Source organism: Aethalodelphis obliquidens, unplaced genomic scaffold (genome assembly GCF_003676395.1).
Source record: "Aethalodelphis obliquidens isolate GAN/ISIS:26980383/991018 unplaced genomic scaffold, ASM367639v1 scaffold1, whole genome shotgun sequence".
NCBI classification, from domain to species: domain Eukaryota; kingdom Metazoa; phylum Chordata; class Mammalia; order Artiodactyla; family Delphinidae; genus Aethalodelphis; species Aethalodelphis obliquidens.
This window is the reverse complement of record NW_020837945.1, coordinates 5,547,786-5,570,934: the sequence shown is the minus strand read 5'-3', so window position 1 is coordinate 5,570,934 and position 23,149 is coordinate 5,547,786. Positions and strand designations below refer to the sequence as shown.

Sequence of the window (23,149 nt, the reverse complement as noted above, 5' to 3'; positions counted from 1 at the left end):
AAACCCACAGGGCTTCCCTGGTGGCGCAGCGGTTGAGAGTTCGCCTGCCGATGCAGGGGACGCGGGTTCATGCCCCGGTCTGGGAAGATCCCACATGCCGCAGAGTGGCTGGGCCTGTGAACCATGGCCGCTGAGCCTGCGCGTCCGGAGCCTGTGCTCCACAACGGGAGAGGCCACAGCAGTGAGAGGCCCGCGTACCGCAAAAAACCCCCAAAAAAACAAAACCCACAGAATGACAGCACAGATTCATGACTCACAGTCATAGCCCGTGAGAAAGTTGCGGATGAAAAGTTTCTAAGGCCGTATTAGAACAATTTTCTAAATCCTTGAAATGACTTGACTTCTTGAATCTTTTACTTGCTTTGGGGAAACATGTGGCCAGTCCATGGTAGCGCTGCACAGGAGCCTGAGGGAATTTCAGTGGTACGAGCTACCTGTCTTTGTGTACAATGTTGCTATTTTCTTTATGACTTTTTGCAGTACTTTTGACTTTCTAAAATATTGCATTAAGATATTATTTGCCTTTTTTCAGCTTTATTGAAGTATAATGGACAAATGAAATTGTAACATACTGAAAGTGTACAACCGGATAATTTGACATATATATATGTTATGAAAGGATTCCCACCATTGAGTTAATTTCCACATCCATCACCTCACATATTTACCTTTCTGTTTTTTTTTGGTGAGAGCTCTTAAGTTTCACACTCTTGGCAAATTTCAATTTTATAACAGAGTGCTATCAACGACAGTCAGCGTGTTATGCATTGGACACTCAGACCTTCCTCATAACTCGGTTTGTACCGTTTTACCCGCGTCTCCTGTTTCCCCCGCCCAGCCCCTGGCAGCCACCATCCTTCTCTCAGCTCCTATGACCCCCAACCCCAGATTGCACATATAAGTGACCCCAGACAGCGTTTGTCCTGATTAATGGGTTTCTCGGGGCCCTCTTAAATTCTGTGCCCAAGGCGAATGCCTCTCTCTCCTAACCCACTGGTGATTACTCCAAGAACTCAGGTTTTGTGATGGATTTCACAAGGAAGAGTAGAGGACTGAGAGGTGACAGCACATGGAGGCTTGGGATGGACACGCAGCAGGCTTGTGTTTGAGACTGTCTGTGATGGGCAGGACGCCAGCATGCTTCCTATTCAAGCCGGCATCGTTGAGACAAGTATTCCTGATGTGTGCACGGCCTCTACGTGTAGCACCAAAGGGGTCAGACACACTGTAATGTCCACTCTGAGCTCAAAGTATAGGAGGAAATAGATCTGAAGCCGCCTACGTGCCAGAAAATAGGCATGGCCTCTTCCACTAGTGAAGCATCTAATATGAAAGGACCGTCCGTGACTTTGCAACTTGGTGGAAAAGAGCCACCCAGCCAAATTGATATGTGAGTGAGGCACCTCTCTCGTGTCACTTGAGGCCCCTGTGGGTGGCCGGCTGGCGTGGGCTCCGCAGACTTCAGGCAGGTCTGAAGTGACAACGTGTCACCTCCTGCCCATACCGTGCGTCCCCACCTCCTTCCCCAGGGCGTCCTCCTTTTTCCCGAGCAGATGCCAGGTTGGAGGCACGGCCCAGACTAGAAGCATTAGGAATTAAGTTCTGTGGCGCATGTCTTGGGTCAGTGCAAGATGGGAGCTGGTGGATCCCGGGACACAGTTCAAGCATTGCCGGAGGGCGCAGGCTCGGGGTCTGGGTGCGCCTGGCGGCGCCAGAGGGATGACGAGTCCTCGCGTGGGCTGTCTGGGCCCCACTCCCCCACTCCCGCCTCATTGCTGGCACCTCCCTCCCCAGCTGAGTTGTAGCACTAACGGCTCTTGCCTCAGGCTCTGCTCTCTGAGAAACCAAACTGACCAAACTAAGACATGTTCCTTGTTATTTTCCTGTAGCCTTTGGTGCAAGGAGGCTGTCAGGAAAAATGACTTCAAAAGTCATACTTGTCATGATTTAAAAGCATGATTTAAAATCATACTTTTTTTTTTTTTTTTTTCGGTACGCGGGCCTCTCACTGTTGTGGCCTCTCCCGTTGCAGAGCACAGGCTCCGGACGCGCAGGCTCAGCGGCCATGGCTCACGGGCCCAGCCGCTTCGCGGCATGTGGGATCTTCCCGGACCGGGGCACGAACCCGTGTCCCCTGCATCGGCAAGCGGACTCTCAACCACTGCGCCACCAGGGAAGCCCTGGGCTCCTTTTAATTGGGGTTTTTATTAGACTCTGTAATGCTATCCTCGTATTAGTTAACATCACCGAGGAAGGAAACCTCCCTCCCGAGACCCGTGGGAGTTGCCAGGTGAGGGTTTAAGGGCTGAGGACCCAGAGAAGACCTCCCCCGGCCGTTGTTCTGCCTTAATCCCTCACATCACCTCACAACCGCTCTGCAGACACCCCAGCATCATGCAAGCCTCCAGCTTGTGCTGCAGAAGAAGGCGACTCTGATGCTGTGTGTAATGTTAACTTCTTGGGCCGTGTCCTTAGATGGGGACCTAGCATTTCCTGATGGTGAAATGGGCGCGAGATAGAAGGAGGGGTTTTTAATGGTGATGCATTTTCTCTTAAGTTATTTTTCTCTGTGGTGCTGTCTTCTTTCCCTCCATGTGGAAATCTCCCCACCTGCTGGGGTGGGGCCTCAGGAGGATATTGGGGGAGGCACAGGCTCAGTGGTTCCCAGGGCAACTCTGGAGCCAGTGCTTCTGGGTTGGAGCTCAGGCTTTGCCACCTCCCTGCTGTGTGACCTTGAGCAAGTCCTCTGTGCCGGGGGATACGATGTGTAGGGTGATGCTGATGAGGACAGTGGTGCTACCTACCTGGTTAGGGATGCCGTCAGAATTCACTGATGCCCAGGACCACTTGGGGCATGTCTGGCTTTAGCACCTCGACATCCAGCCTGACTCAGACCCTCTCCAGGTACAGATTCAAGGGAATTTCAGCCACCTCACCTGGTGATAAAAAAAAATCACGTGATCACGTGTGTTGACTGCTGTAGACCCCAGGAACAGGAAAGCTATTGGATGTTCCCCCACTGCTCTCAGCCTTGCCTTAAAAATGTCTCCAGGTCTCAAAGAATTCTGAAATGAGGTGCTTTCAAAGACTACTTTTTTTTTGTCAGGATCATTTTCTGATCCGAGACACCATCTCCTTATGACATCTATCAGCTTCATTTTACCTTCATCATATAAGACCTGACCCAAAACCCCTATCTTAGAAATCCTTAAAAATGAACCCCTCTTCTCCCCTGTGCACACTTCATCTTGGTGTTCTTTAGGTTTCTAAAAGGTGATCTTTTATGGAACGAAGTATTCACAACATTTGAAAAATGTCAGTGTTTAAGGCATTTAAAGACAGTGGGGCTGGGTGTGCACCTATTTTGTACTTCTATGCCATTGAATTTGACTTTATTCAACTCTAAAACCCTGTCCTTTTATTCCGTGGAATTCACTTTGTTTTCTGAGTTGTCTATGAATTACGTGAGGAAGGCTGGAGGGGTTAAACCCTGGAGCGGTTCAGCCCCCAGGGGTGGCTGCTGTGCCTCTAGCTTGATCTTTCACGATGGTGATCAGATTTCCATAGAGCAGCGAACTTACCAGCTTTGTGTTTAAAAAGAGGAGACAGAATAAGTACAGGCAAGAAGAAAGTGGCATTTTTACTTGCAAATCGACTGTATTTAAGAAAGGTGTAATTTGGTTTAAATCAAGATGATGTGTATTACAGGTTGAGATTTTAGATAATGATGCCATGACGTGGGGAGCTCAATGGAGTTTATTGACGATCAGTTGATGCTTGGCCAGATGCAGCCTTCTTCCTCCGCGGGAACATGGGCAGGTCTGGATTCTGAAAATTCAAGAACTTCCAAGTGAAATATGAAGAAAGAACCCACACTTATCTAGCCTTTCCTTCCACTTCCTGCCAGAGAAAGGTGGTTTTTCTTCTCAGGACGAGGCAGAGCACCCCCGTGACCCCGTGAACTCCCCCGTGGGTGGGAGTTTGAGCTTCTTGTTGACTGAGATGGGGTGTGTGTGTGGAGCGCGCGTGTGTGTGTGTGTGTGTGCACACGCGTGTGCGGCATGTGTGTGGTGGGGTTGGAAATAAACGGGAGGCTTGGCTTTGCCTCTCTCTCGAGTTATCAAATGTACCAGGTAATAAGCGTACACAGGGATGGTTAATTTTGTTCACATAAGTCTATATCATTCATTCACCCTGTTTATTTACACTAATCAGAACTTGAAAGCAAGATTTTCCCAGATGATCCGGCTTCTGTTAATCAAGTGTTGGTCAAGGACCTGGGAATTTCTCATGACAGCCCTGAGCAATATTGGGAACTGATGATTTTTTTTTTAATATTGCTTTTAGGCTGAAGTCTTGGACCCAAATATAAATTTTAAGGGCACACTTATCCCTGGTGGAAGTCATCTATACTGATTTTCTCCTTGGTCAGCGCCTTGCCTCTCTTTCCATGATCCCATCAGGTAGTTACATAACGATGACAATTCCTGAAAGACACTGACCTTGGCAAGGAAGTCCAGTCTCCAGTGGTAACTTCCATCCAATTAGCTACATGACCTTGGACAAATCAGGCTCCCTGCCTGGCCTCATTTTCTTCACCTGAAATTTAGAGACTTTACAATCATTTTATTTTTTTTCAACTCGAAGCATATTTTCTGATAATGACCAGAAAATTGGATTAATGAAATACTTCTCTCTCTAAGGACTAGAACAATTCCAAACATCATGTTAATTAAAGACAGTCGCTGGGTAAGCCTCAAGGAAACATGCTTATACGTTTGCATATACAATACAGTGCACATAGCTCCCCAGACCACATATCCAGAGAATCATGCCCAAAGATTCAAGACTAACCATAATATATTCATACTTTTGGTCGACCTGGTAAAATGAAAACACACAGCTGTTATCAACTGTTATAAACACGGACAGAAAAATAACTCAACAATAGGAGAAACTCTATTGACATAAGATTTTTTAGTTGATTCCAATTTATTTGAAGATGAGGCATTGAACATAGTGAATGGAACAAAACTATAGCAGTGTAATGGTTGACAAAAGGGACAGCTCTGATCTCGCGGCTGGCACGAACTCTTGGCTGTTTCCCTCATATTTTTGATGCTGTTCTGATCCATCAACAGTCTCCTCTCTGGTTTCCTTGTGACTAGTGACTAGTGACTGCATGCATAGAGCAGTGGATCTGGTCCGGTGGGGTGGTGGTCTGTGACGTTCCGGTACATCCTTTCACGGGCTGATCTTTTCCTGGTCTCACGAGCATCATGCTTTAACCATCTGAGCTAAAGTAACATAGAACTTGATATAATGCAAGAGATATTTGAAGCAATAAGAGAGACGAAAATAATCCTGAAAGTGTCTGATAACAATTTCTTTCTTTTTTTTTTTATAATGCCTTTAGCGACAAGGAGCTGGGGCAACCAATGGAAAAGACAAGACATCTGGTGAAAATGGTAAGACCCCATGAATAGTCCAACTACTTACTTTTTTCCCGTCTGTAGCCTTGGGCATATGGCAGGTGCGGATCATAACTTCCATCCTGATCGGCTACTCTATACGTCTGCACTTTGGTTTGGAGTGGATTTTAGCAACTCAAAGTAAGCACCGTGGTCTGGTTTTACAAAGAAAACTGAGCTAAATGCAGTGATGAGAACACTTTCCCTCCCAAAGGAGGACTCCCATTTTGGGCAACATGGTTACAATGCAAATATCGTTCTCTGTTTTCTTCATTAGGGTTGGTGAGAATCGTCCGAGTTGGTGTGAGGATAAAATGAGATCAAATGAGAGAAGCGCTTTGAAAACTGTGAAAGGCTCAACTTCACAGGAAAGGAGGGTTAAAACTCGCTTCTCTCTCCCTCGTACACAGAGCGCGGTGCTGGACCGGGGGAGGTCCTGGCTCAGTGTCACCGCAGGGATTCACCAGCAGATAACAATAACTAGCAGAGACCAGAGCATTTGCCTCCTTGATTCCAGTCTCCACCTCAGCCTTAAATTGTAGGAATGATCATTAAATTTTATGGATGGGGAAACAGACTGGGAGCAGAAGAGCTGGGATATGGCCAGGAATGGGAAGAGTGTGGACTTGGAAAGAGACAGAGCTGGGAGGAAGCCCAGCTCCCCAGCTTTAGCGGTTGTGATAGAGGGTGACTGGTCATAATGAAAAATCGCCAAGTAAGTGCCGAGGTTTAGTTATGGTTCTGGTGGGGTTAGGTTCTGGGTGTTCCTACTTTTTCTTAGTTACAAAATGAACACACTTTTTACGGAAAACTACTCCTGCTTCCTGCTGGATGGAATTTAGGCTGGTGTCCCTCCAATTGTGGATAATGCCAATCTCAAAAACCAGCTGTAAAAATTCCTTAGAGCCCTGAAAACAACTTAGGGTCCTCAGTCATGAGTCTGAGTGCGGCCTGAACAAGACTAAGGTACTAGAATCTTTCTCTGTGGTGCGCTCATCTGGGGCCTTGCTGACTCAGCTGCCTGTTTGGCACCATCGTACTGGACAGGGTCTGTGTGGTGGTGACCGCTGGGATGAAATGGTCATTATATTAATAAGCAGAGGGATTGGTGCCCAAGAATGTCCTGATCAGACCTGGGGGATTGAGGAGGGTGGGGGAGGAAATAAATTCTTTCATAAGCCTTTCACGATGCCCACGGCGTTTCTCATCTTCTCTGTGTGGGCTGTGGTGGGGGTGGGTTATTAACAAGGAGGTCAGGAAGCAGAGAGGAGCAAAATGAGAGCTGCTCAAACAGAGAAGGAAGGACGGCCACACGGGTGCTTCCCGGTTTGCTGGGTTCACAGATTCATATCCGTCTCATCATTGGAGTTCACAGCCATGGAATCTGCCAACCTTGGAATCATTGAATTTAGAGTCAAAAGGCTGCTCAGAGATGCCCTTGTGCAGCAGTTCTCAAACATTTTCCTCTCACAACTTCTTTCCATTCTTAAAAATTCTTAAAGACCCCTAAGAGCTTCCATTTTTGTTGGCTATATCTATTGATGGTTCCCACATTAGAAATTAAAATGGAGAAATTGTTAAAGGGTTTACTTATTCATTCATTAAAAATAAAGTGACAAACCTATGACATGTTAACATAAGTAACATTTAAAAAATAAAAAGTGATGATATTTTCCAAGACAGAAAAAAAAAAATTTAGTGGAAGAGTTTTGTATTTTTGCAAATCGCTTTCATGTCTGGCTTCATGGAAGATGGCTGCTTCTCCATTCAATCTGTTGTAATATCACGTGTTGTGTAGCCTCTAGAAAATTCTATGGGAATTTTCTATGTGCACCTATGAGCAGATGAAAATTTAAAAAGCTACTAATACCTTAGTACCATTAAAAAATAATTTTGATTTTGTGGGTTCCCTCAAAGGAAGGAAGTGCCCCCAGGGTACCTCATCCACACTTTGAGAACTGCTGCTCTAGGTAACTCCCAGGTCATACAGGAGTTATGGAGTCTGAGATCAAGCAGAGAGGCAACCAAGGCAAGGCTAGGTCCTTTGTGCTTGATACATCAGCAGCGCTGTTTTCCCCTGGCATCCACGGGTCCTTCAAAGCAAGTCTACATGCTCTGCTTTGCACCAGAGGGAATTACCAGCTGTTACAGAAGACACTACTTTCTGCTATTCTAAGGCATGAAATTTCCTTCAGATAAAAATTGATCCACTCTAGTGAAAATTGCGTATGCCTTTTCTGGAGCTATAAAAGTTAATAGAAAGAAAAATATTCTAGGTGCTATGGATAAAACTTTTCTTTATGTAATTCTAGATATTAGAGGATATTCATTTTTGAATAGAAAAAGTTAGAGATTATTTGATAGCTATAAAATAAAGGTGCTGTATACATTCAAATTGCTATTAACATGTTCTGTCTTAATTTCAGATAAAACTGCTCATGTGTGATATACGTACATGGTATTTTATTATAATATTAAGTTTGTGCTTTTGCCTCTAAAGATGGACAAAGACAAAAGTCAGTAACAATCCAACAAAGATTGGGGTAAAGATTTCTAGAAATGGTCTAAAATATGTTTTCCTAAAAATCTAAGTTGTGTAATTCCTTATTCTTAAATTCATAATATGAGACGATTATCTTGGAATTTCTGTTTTAACCTAATATTACATTCCATTGAAATTCAGATGATTTTACTCTGTCATCACGGGTATCTAGAGAGATCTTTTATCTAATGTATATTTCCTATTAATACAAATGAAGCTGCCTACACATGCGGAAGGAACAGGGACCCATGAGAGCAGAAATATAAGGCGTAGACTATCAAAATGTTATAAGGTTGGGATAGTAGTCAATTCATTGTAAAATGAACATCCCTCAATTTTGTTAGTTGACTACAAGCCAAAGTGTTCTTATTTCAAATATTATGAATTTATTTGAGATCTGTAACACAAAGCAATGAAGACTATGGTAGTGAATTATGGATGACTTGAAATTCTAAATTGGATCAGAGAAGACACAAGTCAGCTACATTAAAACCCCAGCGGGATCTAAAGTCTTGGGCTCTGCTGAAATTTTATTATATTGAGTATTATCTCAAAAGAGCCACTGGCTGGGGATCTGGATTCTCTTAAGATTTATTTTTGTGTCGCTGTTGTTGTTGCCGTGGTATTTGACATATATCCACCCCGTACTATCCAGAACAACCCTGAAATTGTCCTTATTCTCCAGGACACCAACTTCTGGATACACAACCCAGCAAATCCGGATGTTCCTCATCTCACCTGCAGCGTGAAGACATTTTTTTTTCAGAAATATTAGGGTTGTATTATGTTTTAATTTAAAAAATAAATTCATTAGGATCTTGTTGGTTCAGGGATTTTCATTCCTATATGAACAAAGTACCCTTATGATTTGAGTAGTTTAGGCTAAGGACTTAATTTGTTTCTAGATATAATGCCCTACTTGAGTGAAACAACAGTTCAGACCTCCGGTTACAGTTCATCTGCTACATTAAATTCAAACATGTTTATAAATACAGACACTACCATCTGAATCTAGATTATTCACCAGTCGTCACCAGTTTGGACACAATCAAAAGATTTTTTTGTAAGACAATAATTTCACTGGGTCTCTTGATTTCTATCTTGATAGTCATCTTTCAGAGAGACTCTAAGAGTTAAATTCCTTTATTGACCTACAAAAATAGGAAAATACTGGAAGTAGAGTGGTTGCTGGGAGACTTCCAATCCGAAGGAAAGATTATAAGTAATAAACTTCTGGTGGAGCTTACTTTCAGAGCTTGGAGGCTTACCGAAGCTAAATTGAATTTCTAAAACTGGAATGGATTTCTTTTGACTTAGTGAACTGTGATATATTTGTTTCCAAGAGTCTGTCTTTGGAGGTGAGAGGCATGTGGACATACCTGAGTTTGATAAGAGAATCCCCCCCCACCCAATCCAGGCTGTAGGTAAATGCCCAGAAGGAAGGTATTGTTCTGAAATACCATGGGGCTCACCGCCATTGTAGTTTCTTTGAGATGTGAGTAGCCGAGCAAAAACTCAGCACAACTTGAATAGGGGCTTCTTCTTTGGAAAAGAGGTCATGGCTTGAGAAATTTCTAGTAGGTGTGGGATTATGCTAGGAGCACCTAAGATTTGGTTTGCTTTGATATGATTATACAATTACTAACAATGAATAAGATCAAATGTTGTTGTACTGGGTACTCTCCTCTCCTTGATTTGAATAAAACTAAAAATCATACACATTTAAGTTTATCTCACCTTTGGATTTGAGGGAACACACACACACACACACAGAGTAATTTTGTTTTTCTGCTATCAAGTAGGTAGAGAGAGATTTATTCAGAAGGACCGGCATTCATAGGCAGAGAGATACACTAGCATTTATCTGAGCCTGACTTTTCAAATAAGAAATAAAATTCAAATAGTTATTCCCAAAGCACTTTACACACTGCCCACCCCCTTTCCCCCTTGGCTCCAGAGCGCGCAGCAGACGCCCCATTTTTTCCCTGTGGTATTCTTGATGACCTTTCTATGTCTATGCATCGACTTGGGCAGATTGTCTGGGGGTTCATTTAGTCTATCACCTCTCCTTGGTCTGTGGAAGTGTGTGGGGCAAGGTCTTGTGTGCAAGGATGGAAGATCCACTTGGAGTAGAAAGGGACTGCTTTGGGGCCGGGAACAGAAGGGGACTTACTGTGTGTTTACTACCGCACCCAAGAGAGAAGTTCAGTTCTGGCAGGAGGTGCTGCCGGGCTGGTCTGGTTCCCTGGGCCCAGGGAGATTAGGATGGAAGGCAAGGGGGGAAATGCAATTTCCAGAAAGGCCATGGAGGGATCATCTCCTGTAACTGCCTGCGGTGGACACATGACTCGGTTCTGCTTCTAATACCAGATGGGATAAATCAGAGTCTGAGGCTGGATGGAGAGAATTTGGATGTGTGTCGGTTCTGCAGGCTGCTCAGGGTTCTGGAAGCCAGGGGGGGCTGTGAAGCTCTCCTCCACCCTGAGGATGTAATATGCCAATTCTGCATGAATCTCAGTACGAGTTTAGGTGGAAACTTACCGCGCTGAGCCTCTAAGCCCCTTCAAACAGGGAAAATGATAACCTGGAATGTTGAGCTGCCACAGGTCTCAGAAATGTGCAGGTTAAGCTTCCAGAGACTGCATCTGGCTGTGGGAAAAGCACCCCCCTGAAGTAATCAATCACTAGGGTGTGCAACGACTCCCAGGCCAAGAAGCTCTAAACCGGTTTCCTGTTAGAGCGCTAAAACCTGCGTGAAGTCTCGAATTCACCTGGACTGATGTATTGTGTGTGCTGCCCTGAATCCCGAGTCACACAGAGCTTTCGAGGTGAAAAATCAAACGGTTCTGGTCTCTGTCGGGGGTTACTTGGCCCTTTCTCCCCTTCTTTTTCTGCATTTGAAGTAACCAGAAAAAAAAATCGAAACAAGAATGGATGAAATACGAACACGGCTTACAAGTACTATTAGCAGGATGTGCCCTTTGTGCTATTGGCTCTGAACTCTCTAAAGAATCTCTGTTCCGGAAGGAAGATATGGATACACATGTTTGCTTCTGATATTGATCCAGATGAGGAAGGAAGGAAACTGGAATTGCTTATGAAGCCTGGCTTTTAATCAGGGTATCCACACACACCTGGTCAATGGGTAATATCGTTCAACAAGTGAATCGATTCTTTGTGAAGGTTATTTTAGGGATTAGTGCTGACAGGGAATTTATTACTGCCGATCTTAGTTACAAGGGTGATTTCCCCCCTTCAGGCTGAGCGTTATAATAACGTCAACGTGCTAGTAATACCCTGGATAAACACGATGCTTCTAATTCAGTGTCTTTGGAGTAAACATGCTTGAAGCATCGTTAATAGACACGGAGCCTTTTACCTGCTCTTGGTTATAATTCTCTACGTCTTTAGGCGTTTGCATAGTTTAAACTGCTCTCACACACGACCGGTTCCGTGGCCGACTTGGGAGGAGGGTAGGGGAGGTGATGTCAGGCCAAGTTCCTTGAGAAGTCAGGTGATAGGCCCCAAGGTCACATAAATCACAGGAAAGACAGCAGGTCATCTGGACTGCCATCTAAACACACCAGCTTGTCCCCAAGTTCGCTCTCTCCTGAGTTCTCCTTGACGGGGAGTCTTGGGTGTAAACTGGCCACTGGGGTGGGCTGTGGTCTGAGCCCATAGAACTGAAGGAAGTTCACAGACTTGCACCTTGGCCAGGCTGGAAACCGTAGTCTCATCAGCACCATCTTTTCATCAGTTTACTTAACTGTTCTCTGGCAAAGAGGTGTGATCACAGGCTGATTACAGGGACAGCCCTGCTGATTTTCAAAACTAAACAACTGAAGCGATATTCTAATTTGTAGGCTTATCCTTATTTCCTCTTCCCTTCCCTCCTCTCTTCCTGTCTTTTAGAGATTATATGTTACAGCTTTAGACTAACTGAAGATAGAATTTTGTATCATATGGAGAAGGCCCATATGCTTTAGCGTTATAAATTATAACTGTTAGTTATAAATTATGCTGAAAGAATTGCTAGTGAAAGATCTTTTTAAGCCTATGAAGTAGCTTGTACCGGGAAAATGATGATCCGTCTATCCTTTGCCCCAATCAGGAGATAGGAATATTTCCTATTCTGCTTATCAGTTATTTGTATGGATGTAATGCGTCTCAAGTGCTTGAATATGTTTTGCTCTTTTAAGTAGGTGATACACTCATAATTTTATTTATAGAATTAATTTGCACAGCAAACAGCTTTTCAGAAGAGAGAAACAACTAGAATTTCAGCCTGAGCTACATTTCAGCCTGAGCTAAGATGGTTGAAATTTGTAGGGTTCCTATCAGTGGGTGTATCTGTGATTACAAAGGCATGTAGGAATCCTTTTGAGCAACAGAGTGAGCTGAATTGTCTTCAGAGACTGGACCTCCTCTTAGGCTGGACCTGCTGTCTTATCTGAGTTGTGCAGGAAAAGGAAATCTCCATGTCGCTGTGATCATCTCCTGGCATCCTTAGAGCACCCACAGAACTCACTCAGACCCGAGGGCAGAAGTCTCCCTGGGTCTCACCAGAAAGTTCTCTGCCAGCGATTCTAGAACGTCATTGTGGGGTGAGCCCCGGGGGACTGTTGTGTGTTTCTGTAAAATCCACGCAACACGATTGATGGGTTTCGTCCAACATTCTTCATCAGTAACGAGTTGGAGTTTCCAATCAATCCTAATTAATTGCCATGATTTGGCCCTGAATTCAGACGATTCAGTCAAGAAATGGTGCTATTTCACTCCAAGTACAATTTTTTATTCTCTCCTAAGTGGGCCCCTCGTGCTCAGGAAGTGACCACTTTTCACTAACTTTGGCAAGCTGAGGACAGACTGGCTCTGAGTCCTCTTTTAAAAAAACTTTTAAATTGAAGGATAACTACTCTACAATATTATATAAGTTACAGGTGTACAATAGCAATGGACATTTTTAAAGGTTATACTCCATTTATGGTTATTAGAAAAAGTTGGCTGTATTCCCCGTGTTGGACAGTATACCCTTGTAGCTTTTTTTACACCTAGTAGTTTGAACTTCTTACTCCCCTATCCCTATCTTACCCCTCCCCCCTTCCTCTCCCCACTGGTTACCACTAGTTTGTTCTCTATATCTGTGACTTCTTTTCTGTTACATTCGCTAGTTTGTTGTATTTTTTAGATTCCATGTATAAGTGGTGTCATAGAGTATTTATTTGTCTTTCTCTGTCTGACTCATTTCACTCAGCATAACACCCTCCAAGTCCATCCCTGTTGCTGCAAATGGCAAAATTTCATTCTTTTTTATGGATGAATAGTATTCCACTGTGTGTGTGTGTGTGTGTGTGTGTGTGTGTGTGTATCTCACATCTTCTTTATCTGGAATCCTCTTTTTAAGAGTGACTTCAAAATGTGATAGTGGGTTTAGCTGGCCCTGCGCTAAAAGCTAGTCTAGCAGACCAGCAGCATCACTGTGGCTTTGCCTCACAGAGGGCAGGTGCCTCCCACTTTGGGGGGAGGCAGGAGAACAAAGGCCGTGGATCACCACAGTGGAGTTTGTCTCGAGGTTGGCACGGTGTCACCCAGCCACAGGCTCTAGAAGACAAACCTCTATAAGCTCATCCTCAGCTGTTCTCTGATTGCTGCCTCTTTACATCTTTGGCTCTCTGCAAAGGACAGGGCTGGCTGTATCAGTTGTAGGGTCCAGGGAATATTGAAAGCATGGGCTTCTTCTTAAAAATTATTAAGCAGATCATTCAGTCCAGCCCTGGCTATTCTGAGTGAGGGTCCCTGCGCACGTTGCCTGCCGTGCAGCCGGCCCGAGGGGTGCCACAGACAAACTCCTTTTTAAAAACAATTCAATATGTATCATTCATTTCACAATATGTTTTTTCCCAGCACTTTCTAAATTGCTACCCTGGTTTAAGCACAGCAGATAGATAATGGGAACTTTTTAGTATGAGAACTGATTTGCATCTAATTAATTCTCCAAGTCAGGGGTGCAAAACTTCCCTTCTCTTTATATGTTTCCTTACCTTTTAATGGCCTTGGCGAATATTCCTGGATCACTTTGTATATTGGTTGTGACTCTGTAGGATTTCTGGTTTGGGTTCTGGCTTTGAAGAGGATTAGAGATGGCTACAGAGTCTTCAGCTGGTGGAGAGGGAGTTCTAAATCCCCTCCTCCTGCTTTGGGGCAGCTGGGACTCCTCAGGCCAATAGCACACAGCAGAGGGGAGGCCTGTGAGTTTCCAGGCTGGGACCTTAGGAAACTGGCAGCTTCTGCTTTTTCTCTCTGGGAATGTTTGCTGTGGGAGAAGCCGGTTGCCACTTAAGAAGTTGTGCTACCTTAAACCATCACGCTGTGAGGAAGCCCAGCTAGCTCGTGGGGCAGCCATTTGGAGAGATGCCCACCCAGCCAGTGACTGTGCCAGCTCTCCCCACCCGGCTGACAGATGTGTGGGTGAAGGTCCTCGGGTGACCCCAGCCCCAGGGCCTTCTGGCTGCAACCGTGTGGGCATCTCCGTCCAAGAGGAGCTCAGCTGAGCTTGCCAACCTACAGAACTGGGGGCAAAGAATACTCAGATCTTGTGCCTAAGCTGCTAATTTGGAGTGATTCATTCCCCGGGAATAGTTAACTGGGACACACGTAACCCACTCATCTTTGCTAACCCATCGGTTGCTTCTCCTTCACTCACTCTGCCCTCCTTCAAGTATATCCTGGATCATTTTCTTTGCCGGTTAGTATAGCATCCCTTCAGAATGCAGACCTTTGGGTCCTTAATAACCAGAAAAGCGATGCTGCAAAACACTCTGGACTCTAGCTTGGTTTTGCTCCTTCATTCATTCATCCATTTATTCAGGAAATATTTGCTAAGCACCTAATATATGTTGGAGATGGTACTCAGAGCTGGGGATGCGATACTTTAGAAAAGCAATGCCGGGAGAGTGAGGTCGGATGTCCTTAGTAACGAATGTATCAGTCATGGTCCCGGGAGGAACCAGAGGGCACCTTCCATGTGAGTAATTCGAGGAGAGTTAACTACCAAGGGACCATTTGCAAAGGTGCGTGCAGGGTTCAGGGAAGCCCACAAAGAACAGCGTAACACCTCAGACTAGAAACCGCAGGGCCTGCAGGGAGGCAACAGAATCCAGAGAGGGCGCTGTGTGCAGAAGCAGCCTGACAGGGGCTGTGGTCTTCTGAAGGACATAGCTAAGCCTCGGGCAGTTTTGCAAACGTCTAGGGTTGCCAGATTCAGCAAATAAAAATACAGAATGCCCAGTTACATTTCAATGTCAGATAAGCAAAAAAAAAAAAAAAATGTATAAGTATATCCTATGGAATATTTGGAGCATACTTATGCTAAACTTGTTTTTTGTTGTTTATCTGAAGTTCAAATGGAACTGAACAGTCTGTATTGTATCTGACAACCCTAGCAGGGAAGGAGGCAAGGGAATAAATACCCAGATCTCGTTCTGTCTGTCTTCTGATTGCCTCTAGGACCACCCTTGGGATGAATCCAACCAAAGCCACAGCACAATGGTTAGGGAAAGGGTGGAGAGTGAATCAGGAGGGGCGAGAGGTGAGAACTGCCTTGCATCTTACCCCTGCACTTCTCCAACTGGGCTGTGGGCCAGGTCACCCGTGCCCTTCTCAGTCTTCCCTAATTAAAAATGTAGCCTGTTATACTGTAAGTGATTGCAGCTTTACAAAGACAGAGTAGGAGTGATTTTTGTACCCAAATTCTGGATTGGTTTCAGGACAAAAATAAAAGGAAAGAAAAGAAAAGCAGTCCATCAATATCATCCTTTTATTTTAACTGCGGTGTTGTTGGTTGGCTTAATAATTCTAAAAGAAGGAAAACTGTCAGACCTTTTGGGAAAGATGACATTTTTGACATTCTTAGAGCAATTAGGCTGTCCCTGTAAAGGTTAATGTGTGTTCACACAGTCAGTTTTAGCCTCCCAGCTCAACTCAGGTGTCATTCAAGGGTCAAGGGAGGTGGCCAGAGATGGGGGGTGCCTACCGGGAATGCAGCCAGGACGGGGGTGAGGCTGGACGTATCTCAGTCCAGTCTCAAGAGAAACCTTATGGAGAGGCCAGCCAGAAAAGGGGGTGGGGGGCAGAGCAGGCCTGGTTCCCCCCTGAAGTCAGGGTTATTGGGACAGTAGGGAGAGGACAGCAGCTTACAGCCTCCTGGGGTTTGGGGCCACCAGGGCCCAAATAGGGATGGGGCATGTCCAGGCCCCCTCCAGTGAACTGGGGCTGGAAGCCACACCAGTTTCCAGAAAAACTGCTTTCAGTGTGCATGTGGGATCTACTGTGTCAGTGGGTAACTCAGCCAGCCGCCCTGGCCACCAGAAAGGTGGGAGAAGGGGGGCTGCCAGGACTCCAGGTGTCCCCCGGGAGACCTGGACAAACTTCCGTCTGGCCTGGGGCAGGAGTATTGATCTGGGATGGACGGCACCGTGCTCTCCCAGCCAGCGCTGCAGATTAGAGATGCTAACCTTTGCCTTCCCTGTCCTGGGGAGGCATCAAAGAGCAGATTTGCTTTCATTTTGGTCCCTCTTGGATTCCTGGGTCCCAGAACTTTGAATTAAACTTCAAACTTGTGACTGTGAGATCAGCTGCTTAAAAGAATATGAGAAATGACCATCTCTTTCTTTTAATTAAGTACAAACCAGAACCCAAATCTTCATCCCTCCCCTTCCCCACACAACCAGGGAGATTGTTCTTTCGGGCACAATGGTGAAGATATTCCCCAAAGAAATGAGGATTTGAGCCCCTTTAATATAAGCCAGACTTTGAAACTTCAAGAGGGAAGAAGCAAGACTGTGGGATCATTGAATTTAAAAGATAATTATTTATAGACTTCACTTTTTCCAGCATTAAGGTGAAGGAATATTTATTATTATTATTTACAGAAATTGCCACTTATGAGTGAGAAGACCAATTACTTGCATATTTCTAGATTTAATTTAATAAGACATTAAAAAGTTATATTTTTCTTGAAGATTACCCCCTTTCTCTCAAAAAGCAAACTAAAGAATAAATGCTTCTTATCAACCCTCTGGGATGCTTTTGGGTTCTTGCTACAGCTGTCCTGTTCCAGCTGCCACTTTCCTTCTTCCTGTTGGGATCTAGAATTGAGTCGACCAATGATCAACTGAAATATGTATTGATTCGACAGAGCCAGACCTGGGGGGCCGCAGGGGAAGGATGGGAAATGGGCAGATGACGAGGTGGCCTTCCTCACAGTATTTATGAGAACACTCCTTCCAGGAACTTACGATTATGCGAAATGGAAGTTCGCTCTATTTCTATGCTTGGCAAGTGGCTTCTTCAGTCTTTCCAAAGCACATTCTTTTCTCTCTACCCTTCCCCCCCGTCCCAGACCCTGAAGATAATTGAAAAATTGAACTGCACTCTGTCATTCATTTAGAAAGCAAAATCTCCTCGGATGTCAGAGGGATGCTTTCGTGGCTTTGGTGCTGATGCGAGGGAAGTCACTCTCCCTTTAGACTCGTCCAATCACAATCAGCTCACAGAGCCAAGCATCCTACATGGCAGGGCCCATTTCCCACAGCACAGTGATCACTAATCGTGCTCATCACAGTGAGATGAGGCTTCTTGTCTCTGGCCTTCCTTAGGCTTCGGGGCTTCGGGGTTTCGGGGTTTCAGAATTTCAAGGCAAACATGAACCTCTTGGCAGTTTGAATTGATGTGCGCTCACCAAAATTCAATTTCTCACCAGCCCATAAAGACCTTGTTTTTATAGTGAGCTTTAAAGATGAGCTGGGTCATCAGACACAGCCCATGGCGATGCCTGTTGTAGATGACAGTGCATTTTCTGGCTGCTCTAAATGTTCCTCCCAGGTAGTCACGCTCAGTAATTGTTTCCTAGGAATTTCAAAAGGAATAGAGAAATGTTTAGCATCAAATTTTTGCTGGGTCTATCCATGGAAGAGCTGACACCACATCTGCCTCCTCTGCAGGGCTTTTCCCCTTTCAGTCGATTGCTTTTAAGGTTCTTTACTTTTTAGCCATTCCCCTGATCGCAGAGCTTTTGAACCTGCTCGGCGGCGTGGTCTGGCCTGAACACCCCTTCTGTGTCTCAGTTTTCTCGTGAAGCGGGTGGGGGAAGGGTGAATCCCCAGAGTCTCTGATCCCTCTGCCATTCTATGGTTTGGCCATTTGCTGGCGGCTCATTCACAGTGAAGCATTTCACTTTTTTGGTCCCCATGTCCTCTTTGTGGGACGATGTTCTCTTTGGACTCTTGTCTCATTTGGCTACATTCTGATTCTGTCTCTTTTCTGTACACATCGAGGGAATGTTGCCAGTGAGTCCAAAGAAGAAATGAGATGCTATTTCTTGGTGGAAGCAGTAGAGGGGAAAGAAAGTACAGTGGACAGAATCTGAATCAGATTGTCACTGGCTGTGGACATGTGATAACTAACGTTAACTATCTCAACAAAATAGGTTAAAATGGAAAAATACGGGCTTTTGTCTGGACAAACTGCATTTCCGAACGTGGCTTATTTCCGTGGATGTTTCTGTGGTGTTCATTCAGGTTGACAACGAGGCTGCCCGGCTGGGGACCGGCCTCCAGGCGAGGACAGGTGTAGACGACAAGAGTCCATGCATGAAAGGGACACAAAGAGGTGGGTGGCCTCCTAGGGCGAAAATGGGCACACCTGTGCGCATAAAGAGGCTGCTGTCAGTGCTCCCTTGACCCCTGAAATTAAATTGTTACTGTGATTTTGCAGCCAGAAGGTATTGCAATTTTCTTTTGAAACTTTATAACCATTTCCCCTGTGGGCCAAGCAATGCCACCATTTGCCCTGCATCATTGGAATGGTATGTGAGGTTGTCAGCGGTGTACCCTCCCCAGCCCCATGGCAATTGAATATTGAGTTGCAGCTACTTCTGGAAAATGTCTCACTTGCATTTTCTATCAATCCAGCCCATTGACATCTTACATGACAACAAGGCGTGCAGGAACGGCACTATGATTTTGAAATCATGAGCTAGATTAGTGTAGGGAAGGCTAGCGTAGGGAAGGCTAGCGTAGGGTCTTTGAAGGCATTGTGAGCGAGCTGCAGATAAGATGTTCAGTCTTTCAGTCTTTTTCTGTTCACACACCTCAGAGGTGAACAAAACAGAACAAAAATCTTGCCAATTCCGTATCTGGGCTGGAAGCAGCCTCTAGGTTGCCCTGGCCATTCACAGCTGGCAGAATAGAAGTCCCTGCTGTGTAGGTTTTCAGTTCAGCTTAAAATGACTTTAGTGAAAGGACAGATGCTATGGCTCTGGGAGCACATTGTTCTCGAGCAGATGGTTAGACTTTCTCTCCCCCCAGCATTAGACTGTTAGACTGTTAGACTTTTTCTCCCCCTAGCATTCTATCTAAATTGGTTTCTCTCATCAGTTTCTTGTCATCAGCCTCTACTTAATGCTCCCTTGAGCTGCTGCCACCAAAAATGGATATTTTTTCACTGCTTCCATTTTTAATCTAGACAGGAATGCTTCTACTACCTCCGTTGATAATTAGAATGCTTCAAGGGACAATATTTTCATGCTGGTCCTTTGAAAAATTATGTGTTATTAAAAATTTATTTCAAAATTAAATACTGTTTTGATTATGTTGCCTGACACTGGAAATTGTTTTCTTTTTGGAATTCTTGTAAGAAAAATATTCTGCTTTATTTTTGGTCTGTAAGGACTTCTGGATGGCGGGGGAGGGGCCAGATGGTCTTTGTACAAAGTTCAAGGCCTTGCTTTCCTGTCACAGGGTCACATAAAGCCCTGGTTAAGCAGGGCTCGTGGGACCGAGCACAGCCCACATCTGGATTCTTCCCAGGTGTTCTTCACCTGAACCAATAGAGGACTCTGGGGCTTTAGCACATTTCCACTTACCTGGGAAAGCACGTCTTATTCATTTCTTCTTGGGATTCCTCGTCAGAACATTATTATTAAATAATGCTTAAAACTAAAACCCAAACTCTACTGTGAGCTATTCCTCCCGAATCTGAGACGCTCTGTGTGATTGAGGTACCTCGCCCAGAAATCACATCACTTTATTCTTCCTTGGGTGTTTGATTTTATTCTCTTTTTACATATATGTGAACCCATCTTCCCGGTAAGTAGAATAACGAAGCCCAAAGCTTAAAATGGCTCACATCCTAAAAGCTCTTTCCAACAAATCAGCAAGCACTTGGTCATGGGCTCTTAAGATAGTGTCACTTTAAAAAAGCAAACAGAAGTGATGTGTTTTTGCCTGAAACCTACAAAATGGGGTGCGGAAGGAAGACTGACACTGTGGGATCAAGAGACCAGAATGTGTTGAGTCTAAACCCACGGGCCGGCAGTTCCTGGAGCTGAATGTGCATCTCTGTTGACATGTAAAGACGCATTTGTGAACAGAGGCTCGCACCGCGATGCAGAGCCCGTCCCTGTCTCAGGACATTTGTGAAGCACAAGGTGCATCACCAGATGGGGAAATCAATGCTGATGGCAGCCTCGGGTTTAAGCTGTTGAGCTGTAATGGGGATTGATCCGTCTGGCTGCAGCTGGACCTGGTAGGTACCGAGCTCTGGCTATGCTTCCCAGACCTGCTTTCAAAGCTTTGCTTCCGAAGTCAAATTCTATATACACGATGGACACATCTGCCCAATAGTCTTGTGCGTCTAAGAAATCTTGTAATCCCTGCAAATCTGCCAAGGAAAACACCTGTCCGCCTGGATTAAAGGCGCAGGTCTGAAGAGCTGGAGCAGTATGTGTCAGGGGAGAGAGCGCACCACCTTGCTCAGTGGCTGGCGGGGGTGGGGGGGTCCAGGAAGGATGCAGAAGCACCTGTGACGCTGCTGGAGAAAGGCCTCTCTAATCTGTCAGTGCCTGCTGCAGAGAGCAAAGGGGAGGAAAAGAGAACCCCGGGTCCAGAGTCTGAAAACAGCTTTGGTCCCTCTCTGGCGTCCATGTGATGATTTTCCAACCCACAATGCTGTTTGCTTTCCACGTCATTCACAAAGCTTGGCTAATTTCATGAGAACCCTAAGGCTTGTCTGGCCTTTGTCCTCATCAGCTTTTCTCCTCCGGCTCAGAGTTCTGGAATGCATTCCATCTGCCTTAGCACCTACCTTCCCCCCACCCTTTTTTTTTCCACTTTTTATTTTATATTGGAGTATAGTTGGTTAACAATGTTGTGTCAGTTTCAGGTGTACAGCAAAGTGATTCAGTTATACATACCCATGTATCTATTCCTTTTCAAATTCTTTTCTCATTTAGGTTATTACAGAATACTGAGCAGAGTTCCCTGTGCTCTAAAGTAGGTCCTTGTTGGTTATCTATATTAAATATAGCAGTGTGTACGTCAATTCCAAACTCCTTTAACTATCCCTTCTCCCCACCATTATCCCCTGATAACCATAAGTTCCTTCTCTAAGTCCATGATTCTGTTTCTGTTTTGTGAATAAGTTCATTTGTATCAATTTTTCTTTTTTAGATTCTGCATATAAGTGATATCATACTATGTTTCTTTTTCTCTGTCTGACTTACTTCAGTCAGTATGACAACTTCTAGGTCCATCCATGTTGCTGCAGATGGCATTATTTCATTCTTTTTTATGGCTGAGTAATATTCCATTGTATATATGCACCACATCTTCTTTATCCATTCTTCTGTCGATGGACATTTAGATTGCTTCCATGTCTTGACTACTGTTTACGGCACTGCAATGAACACTGGGGTGCATGTATCCTTTTGGACCATGTTTTTCTCTGGGTATGTGCCCAGGAGTGGGATTGCAGGGTCATATGGTAGCTCTATTTTTAGTTTCTTAAGGAACCTCCATACTGTTTTCCATAGTGGCTGTACCAATTTACATTCCCACCAACAGTGCAAAAGGGTTCCCTTCTCTTCAAGCCCTCTCCAGCATTTATCGTTTGTGGATTTTTTGACAATAGCCATTCTGATTTGTGTGAGGTGATACCTACCTTCCCCCTTCAAATCAAATTCTCTAGAATGATGCAGTGAGGGGAGTTAGAAATTCGATGGGGTCAAGGGAGGTTTTTTACTATTAATTAGGTGCATTAATGCTGCTTTGAAGCTACTTGAACATGTCCCGTGATTATGGTTGCATTTGACTTTTCTTTCATTTCAAACTTAGGAACTTTAGAAAATTCTCTATATTGGTGAAATTTTCAGAATTTAATCCTTTAAAGCTGGTATTTTGAAGTTTAGACGCTGGGGCAAAAGTGAGTCTGAGAAGGTTCCACCCTTCTGAAGTGGTAAAACCAGGTAACATAAATGAAAGGAAAACCCTCCAATTATTTCAAAGCTCTGAAACAAAGAGAAAAAAATGGACCTGAGGCAGAATGGAAGGAGTGGGCCAAAACCTGGTTGGGGAGAATGCCTTCCTAGGAGCTCCACCTAGCTCATGTTCATTTCTTAAATTTTCAAGCACTTGAAAAGCTACATACTTTCAAAAGCTAGAAGGGGAAGGGTATGGCGAGAGAAGCTGATGCCCCATGAGGAGAAAAGGAGAGATGAAGCAGGGAAACCTGCGAGTGATGGTTGGCAAAGGTTACTGGATATGCAGGCAATATTTCTGCAAAAACCCCTGAGGTTTTTAAAGTATTAAGTGCTATAAAGAAATGGCCAGCCATATCAGAAATTGGATAGATGTATATATCAGAAGAACAAGCATGTAGTTAAGTGAAGACAATGAAGCCATACTATGCACAGGGATGTGTATTTGAATTTGTTATCAGCTTGAAACAAAATGCTTTTAAATGAACTATACCCTTATAAGGACATATGTGTTAGTAGATGAGGTTTATCTATAAGCAGCTGAAACCCTAAGATAACAACGGCTTAAACAAAAATGGTTATTCCTCTCTCATACAAAAGGAATCTAGAGGTAGGTAGTCGAGGGCAGTCAGGATAATTTCAAGGAACATCAAGCATCTGTATTACTGTTTTGCTATCCTTAGCATAAGGCTTATGGTCCAAAATAGTTGCCCGAGCACCAGCCATTTCATCTGCATTCCAGCTAGTAGGGAGCAGATAGGAATAAGTAAAAAGGGCAAAGGGTTAGCTTTCTTTTAATGAGATTTCTTTCTTTCTACTCAC

The 23,149-nt window shown here is 44.5% G+C and overlaps 1 protein-coding gene across 1 annotated transcript in view; it reads left to right on the top strand.

The window, feature by feature from the left end:
* The window catches only part of PCP4 (Purkinje cell protein 4), a 55,861-nt gene that overhangs the window by 21,157 nt on the left and 11,555 nt on the right, over positions 1 to 23,149 (top strand). Inside the window, exon 2 of the mRNA XM_027123769.1 lies at positions 5,417 to 5,468. Within this exon, the coding sequence (XP_026979570.1) occupies positions 5,417 to 5,468 (52 nt within the window). The remainder of the gene's footprint in view (positions 1 to 5,416; positions 5,469 to 23,149) is intronic.